Below are 15,759 nucleotides of genomic sequence, written 5' to 3'. Positions count from 1 at the left end.
TCCAAATATAGGTAATCGAGCGAGACCCCGGCTGGTGAAGCGGAAGACAGTGTGCATCAAGTTGTCATCCTGCTATTGAGTTAGGATTCTTGAGGAGTTTTATTTTCCCCTAAAAATATGGGGAGCAAATGAGGAATAGGCTAATCTCTACAACCGGGATTCTGTATGGTCCTATATGATGACTCTCGATATGCTTCATGCATTGACACAATAAAAGATAAAGAACTATGCCCTGATGAAGTCCACACATAGTGGACAAAACTCGTCGTCTGTTTTAGGTCATTCTTGTGAGAAATAAAGATCATCTTGGATGAAATATGGATGGAATTGATTAACTTTCTGTGGAAACGTTATTGTGCAGTGCACTTCACATTTACATGGTAAGTAGTTTTTACTAAACAAAAGGTTGGAGATCCTCTGGCATTTTTTATATTTTATATTTTTTTGGGTGAGGATGGCCCTCCCAAGTAATTTTGATAACAGTTACTAATGGTGGGCTGATGAGTGGACAGGTGAGATAAGGTATTACCTTCCCTGCAACCTCTTAGGTGCTTCCTGTTGGATTCTAATCCGTTTCATGCTGTGGGCCAAGTTGTCTAATCAATAGAAATGTATTTGGAAAGCCCTCAATGTCAGCTGTCTAGTAAGGTCCACAAACATATCTATATTCAGGGATCTGTTTAGAATGAGTGGCTTCCTCCTAAACCATGTTATTTCCTCTTTTCAATATTTCACTATTCTTTGTTGTAAGGGGCTCTATTAGGGAGTGCTTGGTGCCTACATGTTTTAGGTCTTGCTACAAGACAGCTTTAGCTGACTGTTGCAAGAGCTTTTATCAAAACATCAATAAGCATAAAGACGTATGGAGAGTGGGCTTTGGGTCAGCTCTCTTCAAACATTGGCTTTCATGTATTTTTCATGATCTTCCAATTGGTGCACAGTCTAACTAGAGTTTTTTATTTCAACCGACAGTAATATCAAGTTGTAAATATCGTAGGTACAAAATATCAAAATCAAGAATATAGACCTGAAGGTAAGAAATATCATTTTTGTTAATATCGTAGTTAGTAATATCAATAGCAAAAATATCCAGGTTACTAATATTGATATTTATATTAGGGTTATGCATTTTACTATGTATTTTATATGTTTGTGTATATTTGTTGGTAATTATTGTACTGGTTTAAGAATATATGTATAAAATATTTAGAGGTTAGTAATTTTTTTTTAAGTTAATTATGCATTTTATTACTGTAGCGGGTTGTGGATTTATAGGGGAATAGGGTGGGAAGTAATTTAATTATAGTAAACAATCCATTTTTTTTAGGAATTAGTAATTATTTTTAAGTACATTTCGCGTTTTAGATCTGTAGCGGGTTGTGGGTTTATAGGGGAATAGGGTGGGAAATAATTTATTTGTAATTAAGTAATTATTTTTATTTATTGGTATTGATAATGTTATGTCAATTAATTGGCAATTAATTTTTATTAATTGGGAAATTTGTATTAATTGATTAATTGGTAATTATATTTAGTATAATAATTCATTGTTGAAGTGTGTTGTGAGTTTATAGGGGGGAATAGGGTGAGAAGTAATTAAATTCTAATGATTTATTTTATTGTTGGGTATTGATCATCTATTGTTAATTATTATTCGGATTGGTAATACATTTTTAATCATTAATATTTTCATGTCTTGAAAATGAATTTATTCTTCATTAATTGGCAATTAATTTGTATTAATATTTATTGGTATTTATCAATATATTGTTAATTAGTAATTGCTAAATACTTTTTAATAATTGTTTTTTGGTATTGTAAATTAATGATTTATTTAATTATTTGGTAATTCGAATTTATGAATTATTATTTATTGGTATTTATCATTATAAATAATTAATTGGCAATTATTTTTATTATTTATTGGAATGATTAATTTGTTATTTAATAATTAAATTATTAATCATTAAAAACATTTTAAATATTTGTTAGTTAGTTTTACCCCTACGCTAGCCAACACTTTCCCTACTGTTGCACTCTCTGGAGTGGGTATAGTAATTTGTATCCCTACGCTATCCAATATTTACTGTTTTAGTTAATGTAGTGTATCATTTATTTGAAAAAAAATATTTTTAATTTGTTATATATACATTTTTATATTGTTATTTATATTATGGTATATGTATTTATAATTTATTTTTTAAAATTAACAATAAGTTATTACAATAGATATTTTTAAATATTAAGTATATATTATATATGTATATGTTTAATTGTTTTTTTTTACATTATATGTATTACTTATAATTTCAAACATATTTTGAACAATGTTTCTTTGAATTATATGTATTATTTACTTTATTTTACATTTTAAACATTTTAAAAAACAATATTTTTAACAATATTTTTACAACAATATTTTTGTTTCGATATTTTTGTACTTACCTTGATGTAGATAGGACTTTGATATTTTTGACCGATATTAAGCCGTCTATAATTTTGTTGTCGATATTTTTGTCGTCGATATTCTGTTAGTGATTCCTTCCAATTGCCTGGAATGCCCCCACCCCCGTCAAGGGTCAAGGCCATGGCACACTGAAGAGAGTTACAATTTCACATGAGTGATTGGAGCAAATAGTCCTTTCATTCAACTGCAGATACATCACGTCGCGTGTAATTGAGTCCTCGTTGGTGTTTTTTTAATGTACTTTGTTGGCACAATGATCTCTGGTATCACAGATTTATGGCTTCACTGCCTGCTATTTGGATACCTATCCTGGTTATAAGAAAAGTTGAACAATCACCAAAAAAGGCCATTAGTGACACTACTCCTATAAAATAAAGGTACAGTGCTAAACACCAGTCACTCTGGCGCATTCATTTGGTTTCTTTCACGGTCATGAACACATTCTATTTAATTTGCAGCTTTCCACAAAGTAAAGATGTGCAGGCAGGATTTCTTAAAGATCCAATATATATGCTGGCCGTCAATAGTGTCTACTATGGCTTTAACATTCACCACTTTCAAAGCTATATAAATCTTCTAGTTCAATAGCATAACACTCTCGTTAGATGGCTCTGTATCACCCTGCTTATGCAACCTGTATAGTAAAGTGGACTTTAAAATTCATTATCAACTTACTTTTAATTAGCACCTCATACGACATCTGCAGCTTGAGCACAATGGTAGATAAGCCAAAAAGTACGCTGTATTAATATTAGTATGTTTGTGTTTCGTATTTACAGTACTACAACTTGTAAAACGGTAGACTAGAAAATGCTTTAACTGTGCAAAACAATATCAGATAAAAATGTTTTCCTGCGATATCCAACCTATCATATGAGACTTACCATACCAATGTGCTATACATAACCTAGCAAACTTCTCTACCATACATCCTTACAGTATCTACCATAGTCAAACGTGCCATTACCAGCCTACCTTACACGCTTACAATTAGCCTACTATAACCAAAGTAACACACCTAACCTCCCATACCCAACCTATCCTTCCATACCAGCATTCTTACATGTCTGCCCTACCTACCAAAACTAACCCATCATACTTACCCCATACTTAAAATTTGCTATGCTTACCATCCAAAAGTGGAAGGCGTCTGTTTTTATGTATGGATTTGCAACGGTTTAGCTACAGAACCCATTTTCTTATTATAAATGTAAGGTGATAGATACGACATGTGTATCAGACTGCTTGGTGAGTGATTTTGTAAGCACTTCCCTCTGAATTAAGAGAACCGCTATTAACCACTTACCGTACTGCAGCTTTGTAAAAGGGCAGACCTTGGCTTTGCCAATGCTTTTATGTCAATCAATCAATCAGAATATTTGTAAAGCGCACTACTCACCCGTGAGGGTCTCAAGGCGCTGGGGGTGAGGGGGGAAGAGAGGGGTGCTGCTACTGCTTGAATAGCCAGGTCTTGAGTAGCCTCCTGAAGGTTAGTAGATCCTGGGTCTGCCGTAGTTGGATGGGGAGGGTGTTCAAGGTCTTTGCGGCGAGGTGGGAGAACGATCTGCCGCTGGTGGTCACTCTTCTGATGTGAGGGAAAGGTGGCAAGGGCGAGGTCGGCAGAGCGGAGCTGGCAGTTCGGGGTGTAGAAGGTGAGTCGTCCGTTTAGGTGTTGTGGAGTGCCTTGTGTGCGTGGGTGAGGAGCTTGAAGGTGATCCTCTTGTTGACGGAAAGCCAGTGCAGGTCTCTCAGGTGGGGTGTTGTGTGGCTGTGGCAAGGGATGTCGAAGATCAGGTGTGCAGTGACGTTCTGTATGCGTTGCAGTCGTTTTAGGAGTTTGGCCGAGGCTCCTGCATAGAGGATTTTTCCGTAGACCAACCTGCTACTGACGAGGGCCTGGGTGACCGTTCTTCTAGTTTCGGTGGGGATCCACCTGTAGGTCTTGAGGAGCATGCGGAGGGTGTTGAAGCAGGAGGACGAGACGGCGTTGACTTGCTTGGTCATGGAGAGTGTTGCAGTCGAGGATGAACCCCAGGTTGCGTGCGTGGTCGGTGGGAGTCCTTGCTGCTCCCAGTGTGGTCGGCCACCAGGAGTCGTCCCAGGCCGAGGGGGTGGAGCAGAGGATAAGGACCTCCGTCTTGTCCGAGTTCAGCTTCAGACGGTTGTTCCTCATCCACTGGGTGACAGCTTTCATCATCGCCGAGACAGCTTTAATTGACTTGCCAGCCTCATATTTTCCCAAAAACCTGCTAAAATAAATTTTAGATAATACATTGGTGGTTGCCGCTGAGTAGTTATGGTTTAGCCACTTCCATTTGAAAAGGTATTTTTGGATTTGCCTTAACACTGGTGCCCATGAACGGATCAGCACACAACGTGGCACTCAAATGCAGCTATGGTCCAGCATGGCAGTTGCCATTCAGTTCTGTGTAAGGGACAAAAAAATGTTAAAGACACCCCTTCCGGTCCTGTAGTCTGCGTAATAAGTAAACCCGCATTTCAGAATATAGTGATGTGCATTAGTGCCAGCTCTCCCCTAAAAGGTTTATGTTAGGATTTAGAAACTGCATCCAGTCTAAATGCCTCGGTCTCTCTAAGTTCAGCTGGAATGGAACAGAATTAATCTCCCCATATGTAACACTAGGGAGACGGACGGACCCACCTAAAACACCGACGTAGCAATTGGGACTCATTTTTAGGTCTCCCCTAGTGTTGCAGCGCACAAGCACTGCTCGCGTAACGAGATTTATTGGGGTAAAGTATGTACAGGGACTTCCGTTACCGCCCGTGCTTTCAATTGTGCAATGTTGATATTTATTTTAAACTTTTGTTTGTGATTGGTGTATAGCAGGTTTTTGTTACCGCCCTATATTTTTTTGATGCGCCCATGGGACAGTGAGTCTACAGCGTGTCTTGCTCATGCTGCCTGTACGCGCCAGTAAGCTCTGTGATTGGTTTGCAACTTGCAAATAAGCAGTGCGAGTGTCGGACCTTGTCAACCAATCACAGAGCGTACCGGTGCGTGCAAGCCGCGTGAGCAAGACATGCTGTAGACTCGCTGTGCCAAGGGCAGCAACGGCACCTATTCCTTGTAGGTTTTGCGGCTCCCCCCCCCCCTCAGGAGAAACAGACACTACGTGCGTCTGCTCGCTACTCACAATCATCTGGGCATTCCTTCTCCCTTTCTCTCATAATTACCCTTCTTCTGAAACTGTTTCCTCGCTCCCCTTTGACTCCCTCCGCTCTCACTCTCTCTTCCTCTTCTCTCCTGTCCTGGTGCTTTCTTGCCTCTCTTGTCCCTTTCAGTTTCTCCCGCCCGCTATGGGCCCCTCACTTCCTCCCTCTCAGCTCTCTCTGACCATTAAGAGGAGACAGTTCTAGCCCGCAAGATTGGGTGTGAGGTCTTGCAGGTGTCCGGTGTGTGGTTGTCCATGTGTCTGACTATACGTGCCTCGGTAGGGCTGTGCTGTTGGCTGCGAGGAGGAGCGCCCAGGCCCAACCTCGTCAGCTGCAGCCGGAAGGAGTGCAGCACGAGCGGCCGCAGCACCTCTTTCAGCTCCCGCTGGCATCTGCACGCAGCGCCGAAGCAGATCCCCATGGCGCCTATACTTCACGCCCTCTGGTGGTTGCTTTGTCATCCACTGACCGGCCACCGGACCTGCCTGCGCCACAATGGTTAGTTCATGCCGTGCACCCCACAACATACAATTGCATACACCGGCCTCAATGCCACCTTTAACTGCGGATTATCGCTCTTGTGGGGGGGGGGGGGGCTTTGTAGTGAAAGGGGGACTTGTGCTCGGAAAGGCGAGGAAACTTTCCCCAACTTGCAGAGACAGGGTGATTTATTGGCGTGGCGGCTCACCGCCTTGCGCTCGCTATCCCCGAGTTTTGAAATTTGACAGTAATGAAGAGTGATAGATTGCCCTCACCCAGCTCAGCAGCTGATGCCTTCATTAGGAACTGTAGTCTGGATAACAGTTGCACAAAAACACAAGTTTGCTCGTCTGTTGCACGCCTCGTCTCTTAAATCAGACTTTTCCTAAGGTTAGCTACCCAGAGTTAACCCGCCTCACGCCGAACCACTCATCTCTGTGAAAGGGTGCAAACAATGCCTTTGCATTGCTCATGCTCCAGAATAACAGCAGCAGATGTGAGGGATGCCCCTTCCCCTAACTTCCTCGGCCCGGCCCCCACGTTGCCCCCCCTTCCCGCTCCTCACCCCCTCCCATCTGTGTCCGGTGCATCCGAGGCAGGCCGGCAGGCTAATACTTCAGACGCCAGCGTGGACATTAGCAGGCCTGCTGTATGTCGATTTCGTTACTCTAAGACCCGCATAATGATGCATGTCACGTGGTGAAGCATTGTGAAAGGCACACACAGATCGCCATGTCTCCAGGACGCATATTCATCTTAACACTTAAGCTGCTATGACTTTTCCCCTCCTGTGCTGATTGAATGATAATCCCATTGTTCATGACAAGGTCAGCTCGTCATTAGCACAGCTCCAGTGTGCCTCAGGACGAGCTGAGCTCGTCATGAGCATGGAAGGGGTTAAAGGATGCAAGCAGTGGTGAAGCTGGGACCTGCTTGAGCGGAAAGGGCCCAGTACAGCTTCTTAAACTGAAATATTCATGCTGAAAGATGCTATTCTGAACATGGCATCTGGATCGGTCTACACACTGTAGGTACTCCTACGGCTCTACTCATCTGCATCCGCATGATCTCTGATGACCGAGTGTCTGTGGAATTGCAGGCCTGGCTCTCTGCTATGTATGGACATCCAGGGATTAACAAAGCGACATACCTTAAATTCTTTCTTGACCATAAAAACATCAGATTAGTGTGGCCTTTTGCATAATTGAACCCATCCAACACTAACCCACACCCACCTACCCATCCTTCAACCCAGCCAACACTGACCCACTGCTATTCACTCTTCAACCCGGCCAAGACTGACTCACGCAGATCCGCCCTTTAACATAGCCAATACTGAGCCACTCCGATCCCTCATTTTAAATGCTATGGCATTCACGGGTTCTGTCTGCCAACAGTGACGTTCTGGACCAACCTATGATTTCCACTAACATACATTGCATGAAATAAACATTTTGCTAGGTCACCGCTGGGAAAGGGTCTTTTATACAGTTTGCTTAAAATGAGTACAGAATGCTAGTAGGACCGCCAATCTCTATTACTACTTGGTACTTATTTTTATCATCGATTCCATTCCAGACTAGGAGCCAGGCAGTCACCCCCGGTGCTTTTCTCTTTTGGCTGTAAGCGACTGCGCGGTTTAGAGCAGTCGCCCCCTGCTGTCAGGCATTCCCAGGGAAAGTAACCAGATTATAAATCAGCAGTGCATCAACGGCGCTGTCTGCCACAGTGAGGGTGAGTGGATCACACAGGCTGTCAGCCCGGGTGGGAAGGTCGCAAGGCCCAGAGGGAGTGTTACATAGGCGGACTTATCCTTAGCCGGGACCCATCTTATAGCAAGTCCACTATCTCCTCAGTATTCTTAAAACTCTCGCAGCATTTCTTTCTTGAAACGTCATCCCACCTCCTCTCCATTCCCAAAACCTCTATTTCCGAGCCCTCCCCCACTCACACCCAAGAACCTCTTCCTCTGCGCCATACCCCACTCAAAGGCCTGTACATGTGTGCTATCACAAGCTTCCACTCATAGATCTCAACCTCTATGCTGTCACTCGCTCCTACTCAAAGACCTCTACTGCTGTACCATCACGCACTCCCTCCCTTCCTCTCAGACATCTATTTCTACTTGATCACTCACACTCAAAGACTGCTTCCTCTACGCCATCCCTAATTCATACAAATAACTTAAGCCCCCAGCAATGCCTTATGGGCTGCTTTTTCACATAATTATGGATTTATCATATTTGCCACATAATCCATCATCTGCTTAAAAATCTGCAAATTGTAAAAAAAAAAATGTTTCAAACTCAAGAGGTTCAAAAGCTTCTAAAAACGTGGCGACATGTGTTTGCACGCCGTGAGGGTCCCTTCGCCAAGTTTAACTGGCTATTTTTCAGTTGCTTCTGTTTGTGTTGGGTTGTTAAACTAGTATCAATGAGGCGAAATATTTGCCCAGGCAGTATTAGCACTTGTAAACATTACATAATAATGAAGTAATACTCTAAAAAAAAAAGTGTTGCATTATTCTGCATAATCTGCCTTTTCGTGCCACATATTTTGGTGGTCCCCTGATGCATAATTCCAGCGTCCAAAGATAGATCATTTACTCGCTCTCTGCGCCACATCTGTCGAGGTGCTCAGCGGGTAAACACAGATGGAAACAACAATTAGTCCAATTACAATGATACGCTTGGATCCCAACATCTCAACTGCTGCCCCATTCGTAGCCCAGCACGGGGACTGGGTGGCCAGCAGGGGCTATGCGCTGCGAGTTGTACCTAATGTCCTTGGTGCCAGGTCTTTACAGTGTTGCTTTGCAAAGCTTTGTGTCGTCCGGCATAGGTTCCGATGAGGCGTGGCGGGGAGGATTTTCAGCGCTCAGCGTTTGTTTTGATGAAGCTTTCAGCTGTGCGGTAAGGCTTTGTGGGGTTTGGGTCAGATTTGGTGAAACATTCAGTTAGGCCATGAGGGGTTCTCTCTGATGCCAGCCAAGGGTCAGGACCTGTGGTGAGGCACCTCTTGGGGATCAGGAACTTGCTCCAGTGGAGGCCAGCAGGGCTCAAGCAGGTCCAGTACAACAGATCAGCTGGGCAGTTGCAGGGAGGCCTTTGGAGCTTGATGTGCCCTCGTAGCTTAGAACAGGAGGTTAGCCAACTTACTTTTTAAATCAGTCCGATAGGCTGGAAACAAGGGTCCAGTTCTCCTTCAGAAAGACATATCTGCAGGGCAGTCCTCTGGGGGTTGAGGCATGCCTCCAACAGCAGGGTTGTCCTCTGGTAGCAGCAAATGTAGGTTTTCACTACCAGTCATGTCAAACTTAAAAACACATGTCCTACATTTTAAATACAATGCACCCTGCCCTAGGAATAATTTACATGCATTAAAAAGAAAGGCTTGAGCCTGGTAAAAGGTTTATTTTGTCAGGTCGAAAAAGCTATTTAAAAAACTACACTATAGTGTGTAATGGCAGGAGTGAGACATGTTTCAATGGGCTACTAAAGTGGTTGGCACTATAAGTGCGGCAGGCCCACTAGTAGGATTTAATTAAAAGGCCCTGGGGACATATAGTACCACTTTACTAGAGACTTAAAAGTAAATTACATGTGTCAATTGCATGTAAGCCAATATTACCGTGTTTGCGGGAGTGGGCAAAAGCACTTTGTGCACTTTACCACTGCTTACAAGTGCTTAAGTCCTAATGCCAACAACAACTATTTCAGAAAACATGAGGGAAGAAGTCAAAAGGTTTGGGTGAAGACAGCACCAAGGATGCCAGGTCTAACAGCATTGTACTGCTGACTTTAAAGTATTCCTTTGTTGAGGAGGTATGGGGTAATTTCTTAATGTGACTGCAGCACAAAGAAATAGTTCAATGACAGAGCTACTGATGGCTCATATGCTGCTGCATCGTTGTAGCTACCAAATATAGAGCACACATAGGGCCCCTTGCTGATGTGTTAGGCTGCTGCTCACATTAAACACGCCTGGTGCTCCGGTGATGCTACTGCCAGTCATCCATACAGCTTGCCCAGCAACTCTGTACTGCTGTGGAAGAACACGGCCACCTACATCAGTTTCACCCACTCATGCTATCAAATGGACATTTGTTCTAAACTATTTTCTCTCCCCAACCCCACCTTCTAGGGGCCCCTGGTGCACAATGTATTAAGAGGTCAATGGCTCCCCTATGCCCTTGGTAATGTTACTGGCTGGTCATCTAAACTTGCTAACCTGCTCTTATGCTGCTCCAAAGACCTGTTGGGAGAGGAGGCAGGCTGTGTTGTTGAAAGTGGAAGGCAAAAGGCTCCAAACAGTATAACCCCACATGGTCATCCTCAGGCTGAAAGCGCCCCCTTGTCTTGCAGAGGTCACTGGTGCACGCAGTCCTTCAAGCAGGTGACACCTCTAGGCCTGTACCCTTTCTCCCATCTGATTTGCTCCACAGAACACCTCCTTATGTCTAGCTGATTTTGCTGCCAGGCTGCTCCTGTAAATCCATTGTGCCTGGCAGTTCCCTGCACTCAATGTTTGGGAGCCCAGTCCATAATTCAAAGGTGCTGCTCTCCTGGAGAGGGTTGAGTACCGATCATCTACCCGGTGATCTGAAACAGTGTGAGGGGGTATCAGTGGTGTCAGAGGTAGAGCAGTAGTGAAGGGTATATTAAACTATGTTTGTGGGGAGTTACATCTGTTGTGTGGTGGAACAGTGTGCTTCCATGGGGGCAGAGTGGACCAGCAGTCAGTACTTATGGTAATGAATGAAAATGTGATGTCTTTAGTACAATAGCAGTGGTTCTTAACCTTTTGATTTCTGAGGACCTTTTGATTTCTGTGGCTTCCTGGCAGCCAGATACCCCAAATAATCATTATGGGAATCTGGGTAACCCCTCTAGGTGATTGCCGGAAATGGGGGACATCTGCTTAAACAATTTCGATGATTTGAACCACAAAACAATACACAAAAAAGAAGCAAGCATTTATTAAACAAATACACAAATGAAATTTTAAATAAATATACAACTCCAAATTTTCATTTTAACTGGATGGCTGATGCTTTGCTTAGTTTAGGTGAGGCCATCTAATCCATTGTCCATATTGTATTCTGTTCGATGCATTTGTACTGCTACCACGAATGAATCAGAGGACTCTAGCTTAATTTTTAGGCTCAGGTTTCAAATTCATTCACATTTATGGATCGGTTTAAATTTCCAGTGTTTCATTTCGCTTTTTATTTATATATATATGTTAATAATGTTATTATTTACTAGGCAGTCGTGGTCCTCTTCAGTAGGCGCTGCGGACCTGTAGGGGTCCCCAGACAACACGTTAAGAACTGTTACTCTGGAAGTGGTTAAAAATAAATGTTCCTTGTGCTCCCCTGTATGCAGAATCTTTTAAAAGGTTTGTGGAATTCTCTTTTGTATAGCATCAGAACCATGACATTAAGTTTTTAAATGTAATGTGTGGCCATTGCCTTGGTGGGCCTCAGACTGGCTCTACACTAATTCCTGTCACCTTTGTAAATACCCTAAGATTTGTGTTCGAGTCCTCTCCTTCTCCAGGAAAATTGACCATGCCATGTCCTTGTGTTTATTGCCTGTGAATGCTCCAGAAAATCATTCCTCTCCTCCCAGCATTAACAAGGAAAACCTTTTCAATCCCCTATTTTATCCTGTACTCAAACTGTTCAAAAAGCTGCTTCCCACCTTGTCTTAGGACCTCCTCCTCTGCCTTCATGTCTAATCACCCCATACTTGCCCACTGGTTACCAGCCACAAAAAACGCATCATAGTTACTTTCTTTGTTTTTTACCTCCTGGCCCTTTACAATGTTGACCCCCCCAGATCTCAGGAACACATTTCAGCTCTACATTCCTTCTCACTCCATGCGCTCCTCTTCTCCCGTTCTTCTCACATCACATTTGCTCACCTTGGTGGTCATTTTGCTTTCTTAATGCAAAATATTGGAATTCTCTTCCAAAGTTTGCATCTTTTAATAAACATCTAAAAAACATGGCTATTCCAGCTTCTATAACTTTCCCACGGGCTCAGTTTGATACTCTCTTTAAAGCCAGGATGTTTTAAGGGTAGCAACCCTGGCCTACAAGCTCCAATAATTCCAAGTTGTCTGCTAAGAACTTTACATCTACCATTCTGAGATATTAGGTTCAATGTTCAATCAGTATCTTAGAAAAGTTCTTAAGCAAAGCTTCATGCTCACATAAATGTTGGTAAAGGTTTAAGTGAAACCTGTAAACAGAGGTCAACATATCCAGAGGCTCCGCTCATTTGAAGATAAGTTTTGATTGTTCCATTTTGAGTACTTGAAATCGGTGTTAACTATGTACACACCTATGACAGCTATACTCATTTTTGGATACGAGACAATCTCTCAAACAACCGCCCCACCTGAAGTTAGCATATTGCTTCATATCAAATGAAATCTTTCCTTTTCTCAGTCGTACCCTCCATCACCCACTTTAATCCTAGACCTGACATTTGCTTTTTCAATATTTTCCACATTAGTGTCCTCTTCCAAAGAAAGAGAAGGTTGTTGCACTTAAATAATTGATTGTAAATTAGTATATTTTGATAAAAAGCACTAGCACTTTGTATTCATTGTATATTTTAAAGGAAAACCTACTTCACTTGTACCTAGAGCAAATTCTTTCCCTGCTTCATCACATACATATCCGCCCCCTTCTGTTCTGCTTTTGTAAACTAACGTTTTGCCTTTCCTGGGTTCACGTTGGCTAGACTCTATTGTGGTGCTATGCAAAGGGCTTCACTGCCACTTGCGGCTAGGCCAAGCTATATGAATGCCCAAAACGAAATGGTTGCCCATGCAAAACGTTAATATTTAAATCTGTGTCTATTTCAATAATAAAATGAAAAACAATTACAATTCTTATAAATATGTACATGGAAAGCATCAAATATTTGAAACACATTGGGATTAAATACTTTTCAAGCATACAGAAAGAGGTTGCACAACACATTCACACTGGGAAATACAGTTTACTTTTAGCATTAGCTGAGAGACAGGAGAGGTGATTGGCCAATTACATCCACAATGTCCTCACCCACCAGCTGACAAACATGCCAGAAAAACGAAGAAATTACAAACTTTGGAAGGTTCCAAAAGAGGTCTGCAAGGTTAATTTCAGTAGCAATAGAACTTAAAGCCCCCACATTGCCCTTGTGACATTGCGATGAGATTACAAAATGCTGATTAAAGGACAGAGAAAGCAATGGATAAACTGTAAAAGCAGATAAACACCTTCGACACTTTCCAATAAAGAACAACCATCAAGCCCCCCCCACCCCACGAAATTATTTGACCCATTCAATAAACAAACAATAGTTCACATTGGGATAAAAGAATAGCTACATTTTAAGGTTAAGGAATTACAGCAATTGACATTAAAATGGTAAAAGATCCAGTAAGGATTGCTATAGAAAATTAAGTAAAAAACTTACCTGTGTAGTAACCATAACTATCTTTAAAATCTGCAAACCAAGTTTCCAAGGTATTTGACATCTAGCTCTGTACTTTTCACATGGATTCATAAAGTAAAACATCAGGTCCTTCCTTAAAGCATCCTCTTTCTCCTTTTCAGAATCCAGTTCAGTCATTCTAGATCGGGCAAAACAGCTCATCAAAACACATTCTTGGGAATATAACAATGTGGACAGATTATCACATAGATTGTACATTGACTGGCTTAAATGTTAAACATAAAGTCATCCTTTGATCCAAGTCCAGTAAAAAAATAGTAGAAGGTATTTTTGGAAAATATTTTTGAAATCAAAGCAATTAAACGCAAGGCAAATATAGCAAGGCCCGCTTTTCATTTGGTCTTGTATGTCTTGAATGAAAGAATATTTTTGCAATACCAATGTACTTTTAACATCCTCCTTTCTTGCTGGATCACTTGACAGCCCAGCACCAAAGATACGGACATTTATAGAGGATAAGCATGGCAGCGTGTCTGTTCGCATATGGAGGCAATTGCAAGCAGAATATCCTAGAGATCCTTGGACAAGATGAAAAACCTCTTGAAACAGTAATATAATATTTAGAATTAGGTTCGCATTCTAGTTTTTAAATTGTCAGCTTGCCTTTAGTAAAAGGTATCTGCCAATGGGCAAGTTAGCTGTGCACAAGATATACGCACTGACGTCATGCCGTCATTGCTATGTTACCACATCCAATTTGAAAGCTTTTATTCGGTTAAATAAAAAAACCATATAAGCAGTACAATCATAAATCAATACAATGATAATTATAAAATAGAGACTACATAGTTAATAAAATATAGGTACATGAGGGTTCTTAGACAGAATAATCCAGATACAAAGTGTGAGTGCCTGATTCATGTATGGACCCTAGCGATTTACATAAACATATATGGTCCTAATACAAAAAGTGCAAATGCAGAAAGTTACATGATGCCCTAAAAATCGTACAGTCAAGTGTCAATGATCATCGATTTCTTAATAACGATAGATTTCAGAAGAAATGTAGCTAAATAAAAACACAATCCTGGGTCCTCTAATCTAAGGAGCAACTTCATGGCGTCTTTAGTAGAACTTAATAATATAACATATGGCAGCAGCTTTGTCGGGAAACTCCATCACATGGGCATGGTCGAGCAGAGCACTGTTTCATAATTGGGAAATTAACAAGATGATGTATGGTACCCAATCTTAAGCGTGTCAACACAAATCGATGTGATGCTCTTGTCACGACTGTCAGGTAAGATTGGAAACCCCGTTTAAGATCCAGTTGCAGATAAAAAAATAAAGGTTGATTGGTTCTTGATAACACGGGAACAGGCCTCTGTTTTATGGGCTAATAGAATCAATTTTATCTCCGTTCTGGCAACAAAATCCACACTCAGGTTCCAGCCGAATATCACAATTAAATAAGAGTTTAAACCAGTAAGAGATATAATTAAGCCAAGGTATTCTTAGACAATTCTCCATTTTGAGACAGTCTCGTATGATAGATTGGGTGAACATTGTCTCCTCTTTTGACCATATAGATTTCCATAGTAGAAGAGGGCGCAATGAAGACATTTCTGAAATAGATTTAATGCCCACCTCACGATGAATAAGTTCTGTAGAGGCCGATAAAGGGACACACAACAAGCGTTTTAAAAATGAGTTTTCAGTTTGTTGTAATAGATTACCTTGGCAATGTCCCCATACACCTGCCCATAAAGTGCTGCAGTAACACATCATATCTCATAGATTGTCAACATATCTTTGATACGTCGATGGCCCAGTTTAGCAGAAAAATCTAAAAATAGCATTGATGTTTCTCAACATCCTAGAACAAGCATTTTCCTGTTCCTGAGCCAATGACCTGTTCCCTGCAAATGTAATACCCAAATAACAAAATGTTTTGACTATCTGGACCTTAGAGCTTTCTATATGGTAAGATCTGGATGTTATTGGGTTCCTACCGCAAGCCTTAACAAAAGTTTTCGATTTAATAATTAAAAGCTTTCTTTTAGCAATGAAAGCAGTAAAATTATCGATAAGATGCTGTAATCCAATGGGGGTGCGAGAGAGTAAAACCACATCATCAGCGTACAAGGGTTCCCATCCACCCTCGGCGCATCTGACTCG

The 15,759-nt window shown here is 41.5% G+C and overlaps 1 protein-coding gene across 1 annotated transcript in view; it reads right to left on the bottom strand.

Moving 5' to 3' along the window:
• MCOLN2 (mucolipin TRP cation channel 2) overlaps positions 1-15,759 on the bottom strand; it is a 566,096-nt gene that overhangs the window by 461,426 nt on the left and 88,911 nt on the right. Inside the window, exon 2 of the mRNA XM_078645573.1 lies at positions 13,603-13,759. Coding sequence (XP_078501699.1) covers positions 13,603-13,759 — 157 coding nt within the window. The remainder of the gene's footprint in view (positions 1-13,602; positions 13,760-15,759) is intronic.

Source organism: Lissotriton helveticus, chromosome 1_1 (assembly GCF_964261635.1).
Source record: "Lissotriton helveticus chromosome 1_1, aLisHel1.1, whole genome shotgun sequence".
Taxonomy (NCBI): Eukaryota; Metazoa; Chordata; class Amphibia; order Caudata; family Salamandridae; genus Lissotriton; species Lissotriton helveticus.
This window is presented reverse-complemented; position numbering and strand designations above follow the sequence as displayed.